This window comes from Meles meles, chromosome 1 (assembly GCF_922984935.1).
Source record: "Meles meles chromosome 1, mMelMel3.1 paternal haplotype, whole genome shotgun sequence".
Lineage (NCBI taxonomy): Eukaryota > Metazoa > Chordata > Mammalia > Carnivora > Mustelidae > Meles > Meles meles.
In genome coordinates, this window is record NC_060066.1 from 92463645 (window position 1) to 92484000 (window position 20356).

General features: G+C 38.5%; 1 protein-coding gene across 1 annotated transcript in view; it reads right to left on the reverse strand.

Moving 5' to 3' along the window:
• RAB2A (RAB2A, member RAS oncogene family) overlaps nt 1-20356 on the reverse strand; it is an 89950-nt gene that overhangs the window by 10182 nt on the left and 59412 nt on the right. The window contains exon 6 of the mRNA XM_046014817.1: nt 18906-19017. Within this exon, the coding sequence (XP_045870773.1) occupies nt 18906-19017 (112 nt within the window). The remainder of the gene's footprint in view (nt 1-18905; nt 19018-20356) is intronic.

Genomic DNA, 20356 nt, shown 5'->3' on the forward strand with positions numbered 1-20356 from the left:
AAGACAGGGAAGTCTTGTGAAAGGAACATCAGACTAGAACTCAAGATTAGGCAGTTTAAACACAAACTCCTTCAAATTCTGTGGCTTTAAAATGTTCTGAGTCTATCTGATTTTAGTTTCCAAAGAAACTAAAGATACATACAACATCCAATACAATAAATAGCTTTCAAATTGTATTTCATGGACATCTTGTAGGGGATGAGGGAGAAGTAGGGAGAGCCCAGTGAAAGGAGAATGAAACTCCTTTTCCCCCTCATCTTCATGGCATCCCACTCTGCTTTTCTTTCATATGGCTTCCTGTGTTTCATTAGAAGAAAGAGGTCCACTGCTAAATCTGGTCTATAGTAACTCTCATTTTATAGACAGGACTGAGCTGCAGAAGGAGAAATGATCTGTCCAAGACCACGCTCAGCTGCAGCAGAAGCAAGAGCAGCAGGACTGACATTCTGCCACATTTACCTTCCCTTTATCAGGACCACGTATCTTTTTTTTTTTTTTTTTAAGATTTTATTTATTTGACAGAGAGAGAGGGATCACAAGTAGGCAGAGAGGCAGAGCGGGGGGGGGGGGGGGGGGGGGGAAGCAGGCTCTCTGCTGAGCAGAGAGCCGGACGCGGGGCTCGATCCCAGGACACTGGGATCATGACCTGAGTGAAAGGCAGAGGCTTAACCCACTGAGCCACCCAGGCGCCCCAGGATCACTTACCTTTAACACAACTCAAAGGAACTTTATTTTATGTGTTCATTTTATTTTATGATGAATTTATAAGGATGCAGGCAAGGTTGGCAACAGGGAGACCAGTAGAGAGTCTAAAACAATAATCCAGATAAGAAATGAAGGCCCGACAAATTAACTGTGGCAACAAGAATGGAAGTTCAAACTTAGTATCTACTTTGGAGAAATTAACAGGACTTGGTAAATAACAGGGAAAGAATGGTGAGGTATTTAAGGGTGACTCCACTTTTGGCTAAAATGCCTGACATGGAAGGGTATGCTATGAACTGAGATAAATAAAATAGGAGGGGCACCTGGGTGGTTCCGTCAGTTAAGCGTCCAACTCCTTGCTTTTGGCTCAGGCCATGATCTCAGGGTTGTGAGATCAAGCCCTGTGTTGGGCTCCACAGTCAGTGGGAGTATGATTCTCTCTTCCTCTCCCCCTCCCTCTGCTAGTACTTGCTCTCTAAAACAAACCAATAAATCTTTAAGAAAAATAAAAAGGAAAATTCAAGGAGAGAATGAAGATTTATTTTAGACACACGGAATTCTAATGCTTATGTCAGATACAAGTGGAAAGTCTTGGCAGCTGGTGATCTAGATAACTGTGTGCTTATATGACTACACACTATAAGTGCATGAGTATGTCAGTGTGTGATATGCACATATCAGCAGGACTTTCTCCAGGAATGTTTAGCTCCCTTAGTTCAGTAGAGAAAGCGGATGCAAATTTCAAAGTTAGTTTGGCTTGGATGATCCAAGTTCTGCTGGGTGATGGCCAAGTAAGGGGTGGAGAAACTTATGATGGTCAGCAAAATCTTCCTATTAGGAGCTTAGTATTTATTAAACACTCTTCCAAGGATGCTGGAAACCTGATAAAGACAGGTCAAATTTCCAGTGAAAAAGTCGTGTGGTACCCTTGACACTGAGAACAGAGTTAAGGGGCAAGAAAGCTTCAGTTTATATCACATTTCAGCTTTACAGAAATATCTGTTCCACCACTTACAAGACAGCCCAAGGCAAGTAAGATGTCCTCTCAATACAAATTAAATTTGGAGGTACTGGGACAGGACACAAACATTAGCAAGTGGCCTTGAAATTGGGTGTTTTTGGTTACGCAAGTCATGTGTTTTCCCTAGACATAGAAATTCACCTATCCTGTCAGATGGCTTGGCAAGCTATTGCAATCTGTTGTAGGGCTAGCTAGTTGACTATGCTTTCAGCTATTATCTTGGCTGTATCTATCATTTATTTATTTATTTATGCTTAGATTTTGAGACAGACAGAGCACGAGAGAGAATATGAGAGAGAGGTGCACGTGCATGAGCACACAAAGGAGATGGGTGGAAGGAGAAACAGACTTCCCACCAAGCAGGGAGTCCGATGCAGGACGTGATCCCAGGACCCCAGAATCATGAGCTGAGCTGAAGGCAGACGATTAACTGAGTCAACCAGGTGCCCATGGTTCTATCTTTCAGTACTTTAGCAGCTAAGCCAGGAACTGTCAGCCTTGATTTTTCAATAGTTTAAGATATTTTATTTAAATATTTTTTTAAGTTTATTTATTCAAGTCATCTCTACAGCCAACATGGGGCTCAAACACATGACTCCCAAGATGAAGACTCAGTCACATGCTCTTCCAATTGAGCCAGCCAGGTGCCCCTCAAGATTTTAAGCAATCTCTACACCCAGCGTGGAGCTCAAATTTACAACCCCAAGTTCAAGAGGCAAGTGCTCCACTGACTGAGCCAGCCAGGCACCCTAAAAGTTTAAGATTTTTTAAAAGATATTTTAAATTACTAGACTTTTGCCTCAACATTGTTTGATGTTTGTATATTTTTCTGGTTTCCCATAGGTAAAACTGATGCACACAGAGAAATATAACCCATCAAATGTCTAAGAGAGTGAGAATATCTGATAAGGAGACAACTGTTCAACAAATGGTAAGTTTAATTGCAATTCACACCACAATCATCTTTAGTCCCTAGAGAGAATATAATACTTTTGAGTTTTAGTAATGTACAACTCTGAGAAAATGGAATTTTCTCAGGAAGAAAAGGGAGGGACACAGACACACACACACCTCCTTTATATATATATTTATATAATTTATATATAAATATATATTAAATATGTAAGTATATTAAACATATTTATATATAAATTAAATATAAATAAAACTATATATACACACACAGTTATATATATAATTATAATACAATAATACATCACTTCTGAGGCATTTTGAAATCTTCATGAAGTTAGCATGAGGCTTTTGGGAAGGGGTATTTTTCCCAGCCTGCTGTAATCTCTGTGACATTTATTCCCGGATCTAAAAAAAAAAAAAAATCTTTTCAAACTAAAAGACCCAAGGTAGCTACTGAAAGAAGTTCCTATCAAAGGAGAAGGCAATTTGTTCTGGGATTTCAAAAATATCATGGGTTTTAGAATGCTTAGAGCAAAGAAGGTTTAAGACAGAATTCCATCTACAGATTAACAAGTGGGACCAATGCATAAAAGATTAAAGACTGAAGGAAAAAGGACAAGATTGAAGTAATTAAATAAATACTTCACCGTCCAAACTCCCCTATACAGGGGAGAAACTGTGCTAGGTGCTGGGAATGCAGAGATGAAAAGATAGTCTGTGTTTTCAAGGAATGCTACCCTTATGTTGAACCAACATGAAAAACAACCATCATGATAGAGTGCTAAGATAAATTCATGCTCAGGAAGATACAGGAATGAACACAGAGAAAAGAGCACATAAGTGCTGACTATGTGTGCATGTGCCTGGTGGCTGGTGGTGGAGGGGGCAGGGAAGGTGTGTTGTGTGTCACGGCATTCCAAGAGGAGGTATGAGACTTTGTTATATCCTTGAAGGATCAGTTAGGAAGGAAGGGCATCTCAAGGGTAAAGAACACTTTCTGTGGAAGCAGGCTGAGAGTACCACCCAGCTGGTGGGCTCTTAGCAGAATACTGAAAGCACACTGTATGGAGCTGGCCAATAAAGGGACTTGTCTTCCAAGCTAATGAGTTTGATTCTGAAGCTGTGGGGAGCCCACTACACATCGGTTTAGTAAAACAGGGGAGTGACATTCAATTTTCATTTTTCTGAACATCTCAGAGGCAACAATGTAGAGGACTGAAAAATTAAGACAGGGAATCCAATAGCAATGAGAGAAGGGAGCAACTTGGGAAGATATTTCACAGGTAGAAATAACAAGACACAAGTGGAAAGCAATATATATTCACTGAATAAATGACTATATGTAGGGTCAGGGAAAAAGAAACACTTCAAGACATAGGCTACTGAAGATTCAAATACCCAAAGGAACTGGTTCAGGCAAGAACAGAGAAGTATTTGTTACAACAGGCAATTTGGAGGTCCAGGGTAACCTTGGCCATGGCAGAGGAAGTCGACCTGTGAATTGAGGTGTGAAGAATGAGGAAATGGAGATGGAGTTTACAAGAATATAGAAGAGAACATATCCAGAACTGGGAATGATAGGTTTTTGTTTTTAAAATGATTGAAACCTGATTATTTAATTATATGCTGAGAGCCAAGAACCACTAGAGAAGGAAAGGATGAAATGGTTTGAAGGAATGTTTCTGAGGAACAGAAAAATAGAGTAGCCCTCCAGTTTCTTCCGTTAGCTAGCTGAGCTGAAGTCTCTGCCCTCCACAGTCTCTGCCCTCCTCAGAGCCCGGCCCTAGGAGCAGCAGCATCTACAACACTAGATAGCAGGTTCCAAATGTAGGCTTTCAGGCCACACCCCTGACCTACGAAATCAGAATCTGCATTTTTAACAGGATTCCCAGGTGATCTGAGCACACATTAATGTTTGAGAAGCACAGCTCTAAATACAACTGATATGGGGGGAAAATTGTTTATATTATTTATTTTTAAAGTAAGCTCTCCATCCAATGTGGGGCTGGAACTCATGACCCTGAGATCGAGAGTCATATTCTCCATTGAAAGAGCCAGCCAGGTCCATTCATTTTTCAGGTATTACATATCCCCTACCACAATTCCATTTTTGGGGGGAGAATGGTTAAATCACACTGGGAAATTTCTGGGTTAAATAAGAAGTGAACAAGCTTCTTAACAGGGGTTCCTCAGAAACTAATAAACTACTGGGAATTCTGGTTTCTCCTCCCAAAACACGTTTCATCATGGAACCTTATGCAGAGGTGATAATTTTATTCTATTATTTCATTTTAAAGATTTATTTATTTGACAGAAAGAGAGATCACTAGTAGGCAGAGAGGCAGGCAGAGAGAGAGGGGGAAGCAGGCTCCCTGCCGAGCAGAGAGCCTGATGCAGGGCTTGATCCCAGGACCCTGGGATCATGACCCGAGCTGAAGGCAGAGGCTCAACCCACTGAGCCACCCAGGCAACCCCTCTATTATTTAATTTTTTAAAAAGATTTTATCTGAGAGAGAGAGAGAGAGAGCGAGAGCGCATAAGCAGGGGGAGTGACAGAGGGAGAAGGAGAAGCAGACTCTCTGCTGAGCAGGGAGCCTAACGAAACACTTGATCCCAGGACTCTGGGGATCAAGACCCCAGCTGAAGGCAGATACTTAACCAACTGAGCCACCCAGGCACCTCTAGAGGTGATCATTTTAATTAATGCTCCTTAAAGAAGGATTGAATAGTCTTTACTACTGCTATTTTCTACTGTGTGGCGCAGCGGAAAGGAGATACGTATGTGAAAGAACTCTGACAACATGCCATACAAATATACAACTGCATTGTTTCAGGTACTTGGCATGTTTTAATCACCTGAAAATTCTTCTGAAATACACTTTCCACTTATGAGACACTCTTCTAAATGCTGACACCACACGTGTGGAACCAACATCACTGGATTCCAGTGACAAAAGGAGCTTCCTGTAATCTTCATACCAACTCTTCAGTTTGTCACAGGGTAGACGACAGAGGCCAGATTTTCCTGGGACACTGCAGAGTAGGACACTCAACAAAGCTGTGGTTCTCGAATGAATTGCCAGCCAGTAGCAGCTGAGGTGGTGTTTCCCTGAGGAGCCAGACAGTTACCAGGTACACATGGCATCTTGGGTGTCCTCAATGACCTTCAGGTCTTGGTTGAAAACAGAAGCCAAAACTTATATTCAAAAATATTTACTGCTGGTCACATAGTTGATTCTTATTTTCTTATCAGCAAAATCTTTAGCAAAATGGAAGTCAAGGGGATTTTTTTTTGTCAGAAATAAAAGAGACTAAACTCATTTTCCTAAAAAAAATCCTAAAATGGATTTCCTAAAAATCCATTTCCTAAAATTTCCTTAAAAATATCATTTTCCTCATTTCACTATAAATGCTCTGTATACTCACCATAAATATTACCTGAATAAATGACAGGCAACTAAATGGGTTTCCCCCTCCATATGCTAGTAACTTAAATGTATGAGTATAGCATCCAAATATCATATTTTAAAAAAATCAGTACTAGAAACTGAAAATCCAGTTAGGCTCTGGTTTCCTATTACTGTGGAAACACCATATAGACAAGACTATTTTGGCTGAATTTGGCTTTCTGATTTCATTGACATTTAGGAGATGAACTCTGGGGTGTATTTCTACTATCACAGATATGGGTGTATTTCCTCAGTGAATAACAAAAAGGATAAAGGATAATAGCACATCTAGAACTATTCCAAGTTGTGTAAGAGTGACTAAAATCCACTTCACGGGAAGAATGAATTCCCTTATTATAATCTGTAACTCAGAAATTTTAACTTATAGTTTAGAAACCAATATACTTAAACATAATATTTGTATACTATAGCAGTTTGCTAACAGAGGAGGTTTTACATGAAAAAGCTTTCTATGTTTGTGTATAGCTAATGTTTATATGTGTGTGGTATTAATCTTATATGACTTTATAAATAGTAGATCTTAGTCTGAGGAATTCTTACCTTTGTAAGTCATTTCTAGTTTAGGCAGACTAAGTAAGGTATTTTACTTTTATGCTCTCTAAAAAATAATCTTTTTTGAGCAGGGGAGGGGCAGAGGGAAAAGGAGAGAGAACCCCAAGCAGGCTCATGCCCGGAATGGAGCCTGATGTGGCATTCAATCTCACAACCCTGAGATCATGACCAGAGCCAAAATCAAGTCAGATGCTTCACTGACTGAGTCAGCCAGGCACCCCTCCCAAAATATTGGAAAGTACAGTCTCGGTGTCATTTTAGATTTAAGATCCCAGTTGAAGAACAGAGCATAAATTTGGGCAAGAGCAAAGCAACTGGTATAGGAGAGGGCAGAGTTAAGGAAAATAAAAAGTTCAAGGTATTGAAGTAGAGCAGTGCTGAATGATGGTTTAGTAGTGGCTGACGTGGAAGGAGGTCAGGAGGGATTAGGGATACAATGAACCTGGATCCAGGTATCAAATCATCAGGAAGATGCTGAAAAAGCTGGGGATACTCACTGCAGAACTCACAGGTCAGAGACAGCCCACCAAACCGAATCTGGAGTGGTGTCACTTCCTAAGAGCACTCTGTCCTCACTTTCTCCCTGATTGTCACTGAACTAAAACACTTAAAAAAAAAGATTTTATTTACTTTAGAGCAAGTGAGCATGTTCACGGGGGGATGGGGAGCTGAGGGAAAGGGAGAGAGAGAATCTCAAGCAGAGTCTGCACTGAGCTTGAAGCCTGATGGCTTGATCTCACCACCCTGAGATCATGACCTGAGTTGAAATCAAGAGTCAGATGCTCAAATCAACTGAGCCATGCAGGCGGCTCTGAAATAAAGCATTTGTAAAAAAACAATTTTATTTGAGAGAGAAAGAGAGAGAGAGAGAACACAAGTGAGTGAGAAAAAGCATGTGTTGGGGAGAGGGATAGGCAGAAGAACAAGCAGAATCCCCAAGCCAGGAGCCCACTTTGGGGCTTGATTCCAGGGTCCTGGGATCATGACCTGAGCTGAAGGCAGATGTTTAACCGACGGAGGCACCCAGGCGTCCCTAAATAAAGCATTTTTAAGATCATCATACACCATCCCACATACTTCTAAATGAATAAAGAGGACACGTGTATGACACAGAGCTGTTGGTGCTTCACTTCACTGATTTTAACTGTATCCTATTACTCTGGCTCTGTGTTTTTCAACCTCAATACTACTGATATTTATACCACGTAATTCTTTGTTGTGGGCTATCCTATGCATTTTTCTCTAACACCAGTTTGGCTGTTCTTCTCCTCAAAAGATCTCTCATGGATGAAATCATTAAACAGAATAGTAATTCAACAGATCCACAGATTAACAGTAAACTTACTTTCAGCAACAACTCAACTAAGGTCGGAAAAATGCTGTCATCTTATGCTGCAAGTTAACCAATCTCTTCCAGGGAAGTACAAGAGTTAAAAATGTCATGGTCTCTACTTGCATTATAGTAATTAGATACTGACTAAAATATAAAAATAGATTACAGCATAACAACAAAAGGCAACAGGTCTGGTTATAAACAGAAAGGAATCATCATACTACCAGGTTTAACCTTAATAAACAACAATGTAGTTTTAAATTTTTAAAACAAACTTTTCTTCTTAATTTTTCTAAAAGATTTTATTTATTTGACAGAGAGAAAGACACACACAGTGAGACAGGAAACATAAGCAGGGGGAGTGGGAGAGGGAGAAGAGGCTCCCCGCTGAAAAGAGAGCCTGATGTGGGGCTCGATGTCAGCACCCTGGGATCATGACCTGAGCTGAATGCGAACGCTTAACCAACTGGGCCACCCAGATGCCCCTAAGTTTAAATTTCTAAAAGAACTTTTAGTCAAATGGTCCATGATTAGGACACTGGCTCTCTATAAATCTTTCTATCTTTTAACATACAGAAGTCCCCCTCATCCGTGGTTCTGCTTTCCATGGTTTCTATTATCCTCGGTCAACCATGGTGCAGAAACAGATGATCCTCCTTTTGATGTACAATCAGGTCAACAGCAGCCTAATGCTGTATCGCAATGCCTATGTCATGCCCCTTGCTTCATCTTATAACAGAGACAATGTATCAGCTCGCATCATCACCAAGGTGAGTAAGGTACAGGACGATGTTTTTGGAAACCACATTCACAAAACTTTTATTGTGGTATATTGTTATAACTGCTCTATCAATTAAGTTGTTATTAACCTCTTACTGTGCCTAATTTATGAATTAAACTTTCACTGGTATATATGTGTAGAAACACATATATGTTAAATGTGTTATATATATAGTGTTTTATATATAGTTCCATATAAGGTTTGGTGCCACCTGCAGTTTCAGACATCCACCGTGGGTCCTGGAACATATCCCCCCATAGATAAGGAGAAACTACTGTAATTCTCTTTTATTTTATATTTAAAAAAAATGGCCTTTAAGAGAGTTGTCTCTCAATGCAGGGGTTTCCCAAGTTCCTCTCTATGTATTACAGTCCAAGACTGGCTAGGAATTGAGTAACTCTTAATAGATTACAAAAAGGGGATAATGGGAGTGGTTCAGTCTGTTGAGTGTCCAAGTTTTGATTTCAGCTCAGGTCATGATCTCAGAGTCATGGGATCAACCCCTATGCTGGGCTCTGTGCTCCACGTGGAGTTCGCCTGAGATTCCCTCTCCCCGCCTTGTGCCCCTCCTACTAGCGCATGCGTGTGTGCAAATACGCATGTGTACTCTCTCTAATAAATTTAAAAAAATTTTTTAAAAGATTTTATTTATTTATTTGACAGATAGAGATCACAAGTAGGCAGAGAGACAGGTAGAGAGAGGGGCAACAGGCTCCCTGCTGAGCAGAGAGCCCGATGCGGGGCTCGATCCCAGGACCCTGAGATCATGACCTGAGCCGAAGGCAGAGGCTTAACCCACTGAGCCACCCAGGCGCCCCTCTAATAAATTTAAAAAAAGTAAGAGGGGAGATAATGACCTTCTGTGAGCTGCCCAAAAATCAACGACCACTCTCACTGGGTGAGTAGGATGTGTCATTAGGATAGCTATCTTACTCTTTTAACTCTAAAACGATCCACTCTTCCAGAAATGGGTCCTCCAAGGTTAAGCAGTAAGCTGACAATAATTTCCTGTCTAAGCTCAGAGCCTAAGGTTCTACCCACTGTCCTGAACTGCCAAGTGTGCTCCAATGCCAAGTCTAAGTCACTAAGAACCTCTAGACCCTGTAAAACTAACATATTTATCTCTCGTGTTTCACCATGATTCCTCTTTGGATTTAATTCTAGCAGGCTAATTCTTTCTGAAATCCTGGAGATTGTATATTGCAATTTTATGAGCTGTATACTTTCCCACTGAGGTATCGGCTCTTCTGCCACAGGCACTGGTGCCGAGTACCTATCCCAAGGCAGCTGCCTGATGAATGCTTAGCTCTCCTCCTTCCCGCTCCTCAAAGCAGAAACAACACCTGTTAGTCTTTTCTGACCTCAAAGAAAGAAACAAGTACTTGTTTTTCAACATCAATTGAACGAAATAAAAAGAATGCCATTCATACTTGATTATCAGATATTATAAAGGAATTACTGCTAAGTTTGCTACGTATTACAATGGTATCATGGTTATGTGTTTTTAAAATTATTGTCACTGAAATACTTATCGGTAAAATATTTCTGGAATTTCCTTAAAAAAAACAGGACATAATAAAAAAAAACATCAAAAGTCAAAATGGTGATAACTTCTGAAGCCAGATGATGGGTATATGGGTTTACTTTTTTAAGTGGTGACAACTGTTTAAGCTGATTTAAAATAGTGCCATCAACCTCACTGTGAGCTGAGCAAAATGCTTTAATACAGGTGATGAAGAAAAATAACCTAATGGATAAATGTATACTGTCACTGAAATACTCATTACTTAATGATGTACTTAATTGGGTTTTAAAAATACTCGGTTATTTATTAAAGTGCAAGACATCTTAATATTTAGCCCAATTTTGGAGTTCTTCCCTCAGTTACTTCGCCCCATGTAAAACTCTTTATTATCTTCCGACCAGGTCTTCCTTATTCTATACAGCTCAGGGGTCTCTTTCATGAATACTAGTATAATTTCTTCTTACTTCTGAACAATCTTACTAAGAAAGTCTATGTATGCATAATAAAAATCTGAACAGTAACTTTATTGTTAGGCATAAACTAAAACATAATATACAGCATAGAAGAACTTGGTTGTTGTAAAAAAAAAAAAAATTGCTCTGTGCAAAAATGTGAGAGAGTTCCCAAAGAGCCATACTTGAAAGAATTTTTTTTTTAAAGATTTTATTTAGGGACGCCTGGGCGGCTCAGTTGGTTAAGTGGCTGCCTTCGGCTCAAGTCATGATCCCAGCGCCCTGGGATCAAGTCCCACATCGGGCTCCTTGATCAGCAGGGAGCCTGCTTCTCCCTCTGCCTCTGCCTGCCACTCTGTCTGCCTGTGCTCACTCTCTCTGACAAATAAATAAATAAAGTCTTTAAAAAAAAATAAAGATTTTATTTTTTTATTTGATAGAGTGAGAGACAGAGCGAGAGCAGGAACACAGCAGGGGGAGTGGGAGAGGGAAAGCACGCTTCGCACCAGGCAGGGAGCCCAATGCAGGGCTCGATCTCAGGACCCTGGGATCATGACCTGAGCTCATGGCAGTTGCTTAACCATCTGAACCACCCAGGTGCCCCCTTAAAAGAAATTATTAACTTAATAATTTGAAAAAGAAATTGTGTTCTTTATAAATTTAAAAAAATATCACTTAAGCTTTTGTAACTACGCTCCTCCATATTCTCACATTTGTATTTTCTTGTAATACAATCGTGAGGCTTCTATTTATTTTTATTTTTATTTTTTTTTAAAGATTTTATTTATTTGACAGACAGAGATCACAAACAGGCAGAGAGGCAGGCAGAGAGTGAGAGAGGAGGAAGCAGGCTCCCCGCGGAGCAGAGAGCCTGATGCGGGGCTCGATCCCATGACCCTGGGATCATGACCTGAGCCAAAGGCAGAGGCTTTACCCCACTGAGCCACCCAGGCGCCCCCTTATCTTTTTTTTTTTTTTTTAAAAAACTGTCATTGTGATCTTTAAGAACAGGTTAACTTTAATTAATGTTGTTTGTATGTGGTTATTTATTACTATGTGTTTTCGTAAAACTTTCTGAAGTAATCACAGATTCACATGCATCTTGAAGAGACAATACAAAGAGATCTTGTGTAACCTTTACCTGGTTTCCTCTAATGGTAGAATCTTGGAAACGTATAGGACACTGTTAGGACACTGATATAATCAAAATGTTGATAAGTGATACAGAACATTTCCATTATTATAAGGATCCTTTGTGTTGGTCTTTTTTGTAAACATATCCACTTTCCTTTCACCCTGACACCCCCTCTTAAACCTGGCCGTGACTAATCTGTTCTCCATTTCTCTAATTTTGTCATTTAAAGGAAGTAATATAAATAGAACAATACAGTATGCAATCTTTTGGGATTGACTTAATTCACGAAGCATAGTTTTCTGGAGACTCGTCTAGGTTGTGCATATATCAATAGTTCATCCTTTTTTTTTTTTTTTTTTCCTTCAGATTTTATTTATCTGACAGAGCAAGCACAAGCAGGGGGAGTGGGAGAGGCAGAAGCAGGCCCCCAGCTGAGCAGAGTGTCCAATGCAGGACTTGATCCCAGTACCCTGGGATCATGACCTGAGCCAAAGGCAAATGCTTAACCATCTGAGCCACCCAGGGTCCCCTAGTTCATCCCTTTTTACTGTTGAGTAGTATTCTGTAGTGTGGATATACTATTATTACTTTGTCTAATTATTCATCTGTTGAAGGACATCCAGGTTGTTTTCAGTGTTTGGCCAAATTGTGAATAAAGATGCAATGAACATCTGTGTACTGGTTTCTGGAAATCTTCATTTTTTGGGGATAAATGCTCAGAGGAGGAACTGCTAGATAGCATGGTAGTTGAATGTCTAGTTTCTTTTCTTTTCCCTCCCTCACTTCCTTCCTTTCCTCCTTCCACATTTTATTTATTTTTTATTATGTAAACTCTACCCCCAATGTGGGGCTTGAACTCATGGGCCTGAGGTCAAGAGTTGCATGCTCTACTGTCTGAGCCAGTCAGGCATCCCTGAAATGTACAGTTTTTAAAGAAACTATCAAATTTTTAGAGTGGCTCTTTCATTTTACATTCCCACCAGCAATGTGTGAGTGATCTAGTTTCTCCATATCCTTGTCAGCATTTGGTGTTGTCACTTTAAATTTTGGCCATTCTGATGGATGTATAGTGATAATTCATGGAAGTCTTAAGTTGCATTTCCCTAACAGCTGGTTGATGTTGAGTACCTTTTCAAGTGCTTATTTGCTTATATATCCTTTTTTTTTTTTTTAAAGATTTTTATTTATTTATTTGACAGATAGAGATCACAAGTAGGGAGAGAGGCAGGCAGAGAGAGAGAGAGAGGAGGAAGCAGGCTCCCTGCCAAGCAGAGAGCCCGATGCGGGGCTCGATCCCAGGACCCTGGGATCATGACCTGAGCTGAAGGCAGAGGCTTTAACCCACTGAGCCACCCAGGCGCCCCTGCTTATATATCCTTTTTGATGAAATCTCTGGTCATGTCTTTTTCCTGTTTCCTAAATGGATTGATTTCTTCTTTAAACTACTAAGTTTTGAGAGTTTTTTATTCTAGGTACAGTCCTTTGTTGGTATTTGGGTTACAAGTATTTTCTCCCAGTCTGCAGTCTTTCATTTTCATCTTTTTACGAGGATCATTCACAGAGCACAAGTTTTAAAAGGCAAACATCAATTTTTCCTTTTATGGATCATGATCCATAAGCATAAATGCTTTTATTGACAAGCATGTCTATCACGATAGCCTGAAGATTTTCTCCCTTTCCCCCCCTAAAATATAAATAGCTAAATGTTTTACTTTTAACTCCAGGATCTGTTTTGGGTTAGTTTTTGTGTAAGGTGCGAGACTCAGGTTCATTTACTTGTCTAGGAACATCCAATTGCTAGAGCATTTACTGAAATCTTCCTCTGTGAGCTATTTCTGCACCTGTTAAATCATTAGGGCATATCTGTATGGGTCTATTTATTGTTTCTCTATTCTGTCCCACTGCTGTATGTATCTATTCCTTTACTAGTATCACACCGTCTACGTGAAGGCTTGAAATCAAAGAATGATTCCCCTACTTTATTCTTTTTCAAAATGGCTTTAGTTATTCTAGGCCCTTTGCCCCTCTATCTATATTTTATAAAAATATTGTCAAATATCTATCAAAAAATCTTACAGGAACGTTGATAGGTATTGGATTAAACCTCTGGATCAATCTGTGAAGTGATATCTTTACTAGGTTGAGTACTCCAAACAATGAACATAGTATGTTTCCCCATTTATTTGTATTTTTCTTTCTTTCATCAGCATTTTGCAGTTTTTAGCATATATGTCCTTTACTGTACATGTTATTTTTAGATTTAAACCTAGGTATTTTTCTTTTTGTGTGATTATAGATGGTACTGTATTTTAAATTTTGGTGTTAATTGCTATATACAGAAATACCATAGTTTTCTTTTAAAAAGTAAGCTCTATGCCCAACATGGGGCTCGAACTCACAACCCTGAGTTCAAGAGTCACATGCTCTACCAACTGAGCACCATAAATATAAGAGATTTTTTATACATTTGTCTTGTATCCTGTAATTTTCTTGAACTCACTCATTAACTAGTTTGTGTATGTGTATGTGTGTGTGTGTGTGTGTGTGTGTGTGTGTGTGTGTAAATTCCTTGGGTTTTCCTAGAGACAATCATGTCAGTCACGCCTGCCACAAATAATAACTTCCTTTCTGAGCTGTCTGCCTTTATTTCCCTTTCCTGCTTTATTGCACTAACTAGAACCTATAATTTCTAATATGTTATAGTTTCATTTTCATTCAGTTCAATGTATTTTTAAGTTTCCTTTAAGACGTCCACCAGCGGCGCCTGGGTGGCTCAGTGGGTTAAAGCCTCTTCCGTCAGCTTCCTTCCTTCAGCTCAGGTCATGATCTCAGGGTCCTGGGATCGAGCCCTGCTGAGCAGAGAGCCTGCTTCCTCCCTTTCATTCTGCCTGCCTCTCTGCCTACTTGTGATCTCTTTCAAATAAATAAATAAAAATCTTAAAAAAAAAAAAGGGGGGGGGGCACCTGGGTGGCTCAGTGGGTTAAACCTCTGCCTTCGGCTCAGGTCGTGATCCCAGGGTCATGGGATCGAGCCCCGCATCAGGCTCTCTGCTCCGCGGGGAGCCTGCTTCCTCCCCTCTCTCTCTCTCTGCCTGCTCTGCCTACTTGTGATCTCTGTCAAATAAATAAATAAAATCTTAAAAAAAAAAAAAAAAAAAAAAAAAAGACGTCCACCAGACACAGATTATTTAGAAGTGTGTTGTTTAGTTTCCAAGTCTTTGGAGATTTTTTCCAGTTATCGCTTACTGATAACCAGATTAATAGAACTCAAAGGAGAAATAGACAAATCCATAATCATAATTGGAGGCTATTATTGATTTACTGATTTCTAGTTTAATTCCACTGTTTAGTTTATTTCCAGTTTTCTACTGGTTTTTGCTTCACATATCTTGCATCTCTATTTTTTTTTTTTTTAAAGATTTTATTTATTTATTTGTCAGAGAGAGAGAGAGAACACAGGCAGACAGAGTGGCAGGCAGAGGGAGAGGGAGAAGCAGGCTCCCTGCCCAGCAAGGAACCCGATGTGGGACTCGATCCCATGACACCTGGATCATGACCTGAGCTGAAGGCAGCCGCTTAACCAACTGAGCCACCCAGGCGTCCCGCATCTCTATTTTTTGATATATATGCATTTAGGATTGCCAGGTCTTCCCAGCAGACTCTTACATAATGTTCCACTCTGTCTCTGGCAATTTTCTTTGCTTGTAAGTCTGTTTTATTTTATATAAATAAAGTCACTCTTGCTTTCTTCTGATTAATGTTTATACGATATGTCTTTTCCAATAATTTTATTTTCAACTTGCCTGTATCATAATATTTGAAGTGAATTTCTTACAGATACCCATATAGTTGGGTCATGTTCTTAATCCTGTCATTTTTTTATTCATATATTTAGATCATATACATTTCATGTCATTTTTGCAATGTGAGGGCTTAAGTCTGTCATTTTGTTTTCTGTGGCTGATTTTGGTTTTCTTTTCCCTACCTTTCTAAGGGTTAATTTGAACCTTTTTAAAAATCCCATACTTATTTACCTATTGTTTATTAGTCTATCTCTTTGTATATTCTTTGGTAGTTATTCCAGATATTGCATTTGTGTGTGTATATATATATATATATATATTATATATATATATATATATAATATTATATACCCTGATAATGTCTTTATTTTTCTTCATTCTTGAAAGTATTTTTGCTAGTTCTAGCATCCTGAAATTTATTCTTTCAGTTCCTGAAACTATTGTATTTCAGTTCCTGAAACTGTGTATTTCTTTGACCTCCACTGTTTCTGATGAGAAATCTGCTGTCGTTTGAATTGGTAAGTTGCTTCTTTCTGCTGTTGTAATTTTTCTTTGTCTTTAGCTTTCAGAGATTTGACCTTTGACAGAAATTTGGCATGGTGTGGATCTGTCTGGATTTATCCTGTCTGGAGTTAGCTTAGCCTCTTAAATCTAGGTTTATGTCTTCGGTCACATTTGGCAAATTTTTGGTCATTATTTGAGTACTTTCAGAGCCATCTTCCTTCTGCTTTCCTTCTAGGAATCTGATAACACAATGTTAGAATTTGTGTTACGGTTTCACAGGTCCCTGAGGCACTGCTCATTTTTTTTTTTCCAGTCTGTTTTCTCTCTCTAGTATAGACTAACTTCTATTTTTCTATCATCCAGTTCATTATTTCTTTACTCTGTCCCTTCATTCTGCTGTTGACCCCATCCTCTGAGCCTTTTTTATGTTAATTATATTTTTCATTCTAAAATTTCTATCTGGTTCTTCTTACTTAGACTACCTTTGCTGAGACTATTTTTCACTTGTTTTAAGCATGCGAATTGTTTGCTGAGGCATTTTTATGATGGTTGCTTAAAAATTTTTTTATCAGTTCTAACACCTCTGTCATCTTGCTGTTAGTATCTATTGATTTTTTTTTTCCCCATTCAGTTTGAGATCTTCCTGGTTCTGGATATGAAGAGTGATTTTCTAATGATATCTGGACATTTGGGCACTGTGTTATGAGATTCTGGATCTAATTTAAACCTGCACTTTTGCTGGCTTCCCCTGACACCAATCCCACAGAAAAATGAGTATGGGAAACCTCATTAAAGTAAGCTGATGGTAGAAGCAGAACCATAATTTTTTCTGCCGTGTTTGGGTATAATAGAATGGTTTGCTTTCCCGGTCCTTTGGCTAGAAAGTAGGTTTCTTTTTTCCCCTTCACCTGCTGGCCTTTCTGGATTGTCAGTTTCTCTAGAACCCAGTTTGAAGAAAATCAAGGGAAATCACTGACATGTCACTTTCCTCAGATCCCAAGGCCTCTAAGCTGGTCAGCCTTCTTCAATCTAACTTTCAGTCTTCTTGTAATTGTTTTACATATGATATTCAAAGTTTTAGATGTACTTGGCAGATGGGAGCGCATTCTTCTAGATGCTGAAGCCCTTTGGTTGTTGCGTTCATGTTTAATTAGTTCCTAAGTCCTGTAGAGATTCAGATTTGATTTTGCTCTTTGTGGATCACAGAATGGTACTCTACCTCCTCAAAATACCTAATCATGAAATATTTTTAGCTTTCAGGTAAAATCTGATGGATGATGATATTATGTAGTGCTTGTCTATAAATCTTTTAAAAATGGAATTAGAAAAGATTATTTCTTAATATCCTTGGTTTCTGAGAAGCAAGTTAATTTACATAACTAAGTAAAGTTCTCTCACGAGTGTAGGAAATCCTGCCCAGATCAAATTTAAACAATTATTTTTATTACTAACACAGAATTTCTGTAATAAGTGCTGCTAAAACATTAATGGAATTTATTTAAGTGTTCAGCCAAATGACAACAGTAATTTGCTGCTTACAAATATATACCTACTGTTACTAGTTAAGAATAAAGAAAATGAACACAAAGGCATCAGAAACAGAACTAGAAATCTAGGATTACTTTCTAGTATTTGATGCTTTTATCATCTGACTTCATAGTATTTTCTTTTCTTTTAAAATTTTATTTATTTAAGTAATCTCTATACCCTTGGGCTCGAACTCACAACCCGAGATCAAGAGTTGTATGCTCTTCTGACTGAGCTAGCCAGGAGCCCCATAGTATAAGGTTTTCTTAACCAAAATATATTCAATTTTGGCCTTAGAGTTTCTTAAAATCAGTAAGAAAATCAATAATAATCCATAGGATATGTTTCAGAGGTACTGAAACCCTCACAATACATTGGCTATTATTGTTTCCAAATACAACACCTCTAATAAAGGAGTGCCTCTCTGAAACAGGCAGATTTACCTGTCTATTTTAAGCTGAACAAAGGGGCAGAACAAATTTCTCTCTGGGTTCACTGTGCAAAGTGCAAGATTACTCTTGTATGTAATTAAATTGTAATTACTGGCAACAAGAAGTGAAGCATTAATTGGTAGCTGTAGGAAATGCATTAAAGAACAGTCACAGAGCACCTCATCAAGTATAGATAGGTATAATGTCATACTTTAGAAAGAATTTTTCAGTGAAAATACCAATGCTGTTGAATTACTATAGTCAATTTCTGGGCTCAGAAGTTAATTAGAAGAGCCCCAAGTACATTCTTAATAAACACTTACTCACTGTTTATTATGTTAAAGGCATAGTGTTAAGCTGCTGCCTAGCATCTTATTCTGTGCTATCCTTAGAAAAAATGACATTTTAAATCATTTATTTTCTCAAATCCCTTTTCATAACTGCAGCTGAGAGTCTTACCCAGAGGTGGAAAGAACAGCATTACTCTAGGCAAACTACTTACTTTTTAGGCCTCCTTCCTGACTTTTATAAGATAGAGTGTAGTAATACTTTCACCTTAGGGAGGTGATTCTTACCCTTAGGGAGAGTTAATGAATGAATGTTACAAGGCAAGGCATTTCAAACAGAAGAAATTTTCCTACTCTATGATATTCAAAGGCTAAAAAGCTTATGGGAGATATACCATTAAAGTACACAATACATTTCAATTAAGTGAAAAGGTGATGAACATTTAAAAGGGTCTCTTATTTACCTCTTCTACATTGGAAGCAGTCTTAGCAGATGTTTCCATGAAGATAAGTCCATGTTCTCGTGCAAAAGCTTCACCTTCTTCTTTTTTTACTTCTCTTCTAGATTCTAAATCACTAAATATAGGAAATAAAAGGCCATGTTATTAACCAGCACAGTATAAATAGAGGTATCTGTGAAAAGTGTAACAAAAGAGTGCTGACTATTCTTTTGATTAATTTTTAACACATAATAAAACAACTGACTTATTCCGGGTATTATGAAGGTCAAATGGCTAGAATGTGCTTAATTTCAAGGAATAAATGATCCAACAGGAGAAGATCCGGAGTTAGAGTCCTAGAACACTGTAAGAGAAACCTAAATGGAACATCTATCAACACCCAGCTCTAGAGTATAGTGGGTTCCCAAAGAAGGGAAACCTCTTACTCAAAATAACAATTCAAGAGAGAACACTAGTCTAAACTTTCAGCCAGCCTGAGTTTCTATGAATGTGATTTAAAAACAAATCACTTAATTTGCAGAAGCTCTAGGAAATTGCTTAATAAAATCCAAAGCACTAAAGACACATTAATTAGATTATTAATCTTACTTGGTTTAACTCCTAGTAAAACTGTTAATAGAAAAAGGGAGAGAAACAAAAGTCTAAGCTAGATGTTTTGGGGGGAAAGAACAGTATTCATTTTTATTGTACAGGAACTGTATTAGGAAGGTGGGGGGAAGCAGTGGTCTCTTTAAAGTGTGGGCGCCTGGGTGGCTCAGTTGGGTTAAAGCCTCTGCCTTCGGCTCAGGTCATGATCCCAGGGTTCTGGGATCAAGCCCCGCATTGGGCTCTCTGCTCAGCAGGGAGCCTGCTTCCTCCTCTCTCTCTACCTGCCTCTCTACTTGTGATATGTCAAATAAATAAATAAAATCTTAAGAAAAAAGGTGTGTTTTATTGTAAAAATTTAAAAACTTATAGTTTTTATTACTATAAAATATTTAAAGCACACAGAAAAGGATGGAGAATAGAATACTCATGTACTTCCATCTAGTCCTGATTATTCAGACACATTTATATCAGATTTCTTCACTGTTGAGAAACAAAATCAAGTCATAGTTGACCCACCTCTTCTGTACCTGTCTGCTCCTATCTCATTCTTTCCTTTCACCTCAGAGGTAACCACTTCTCTGTATTTAGTGTTTCCACTCTCATGCATGTTTTTTATATGTATACTCATGTTTCTAGCCATACAAGAAAGGCTTTTTGCACATTACGAAAAATTCAGATGTAGCTATCATTCTCCAACTTGTTAGTTTTGGTCAACATGATGTTTTTTGGGGTTACTGACATACTCTATGTAGATCTAGTTTCTTAATGTCTTATTGCCGTATAATGTAGTCTACTGAATGAATGCAACACAACTTATTTTTAATTTCCATTTGAAAAAGTTATTTATAATTTTTCATTATTATAAA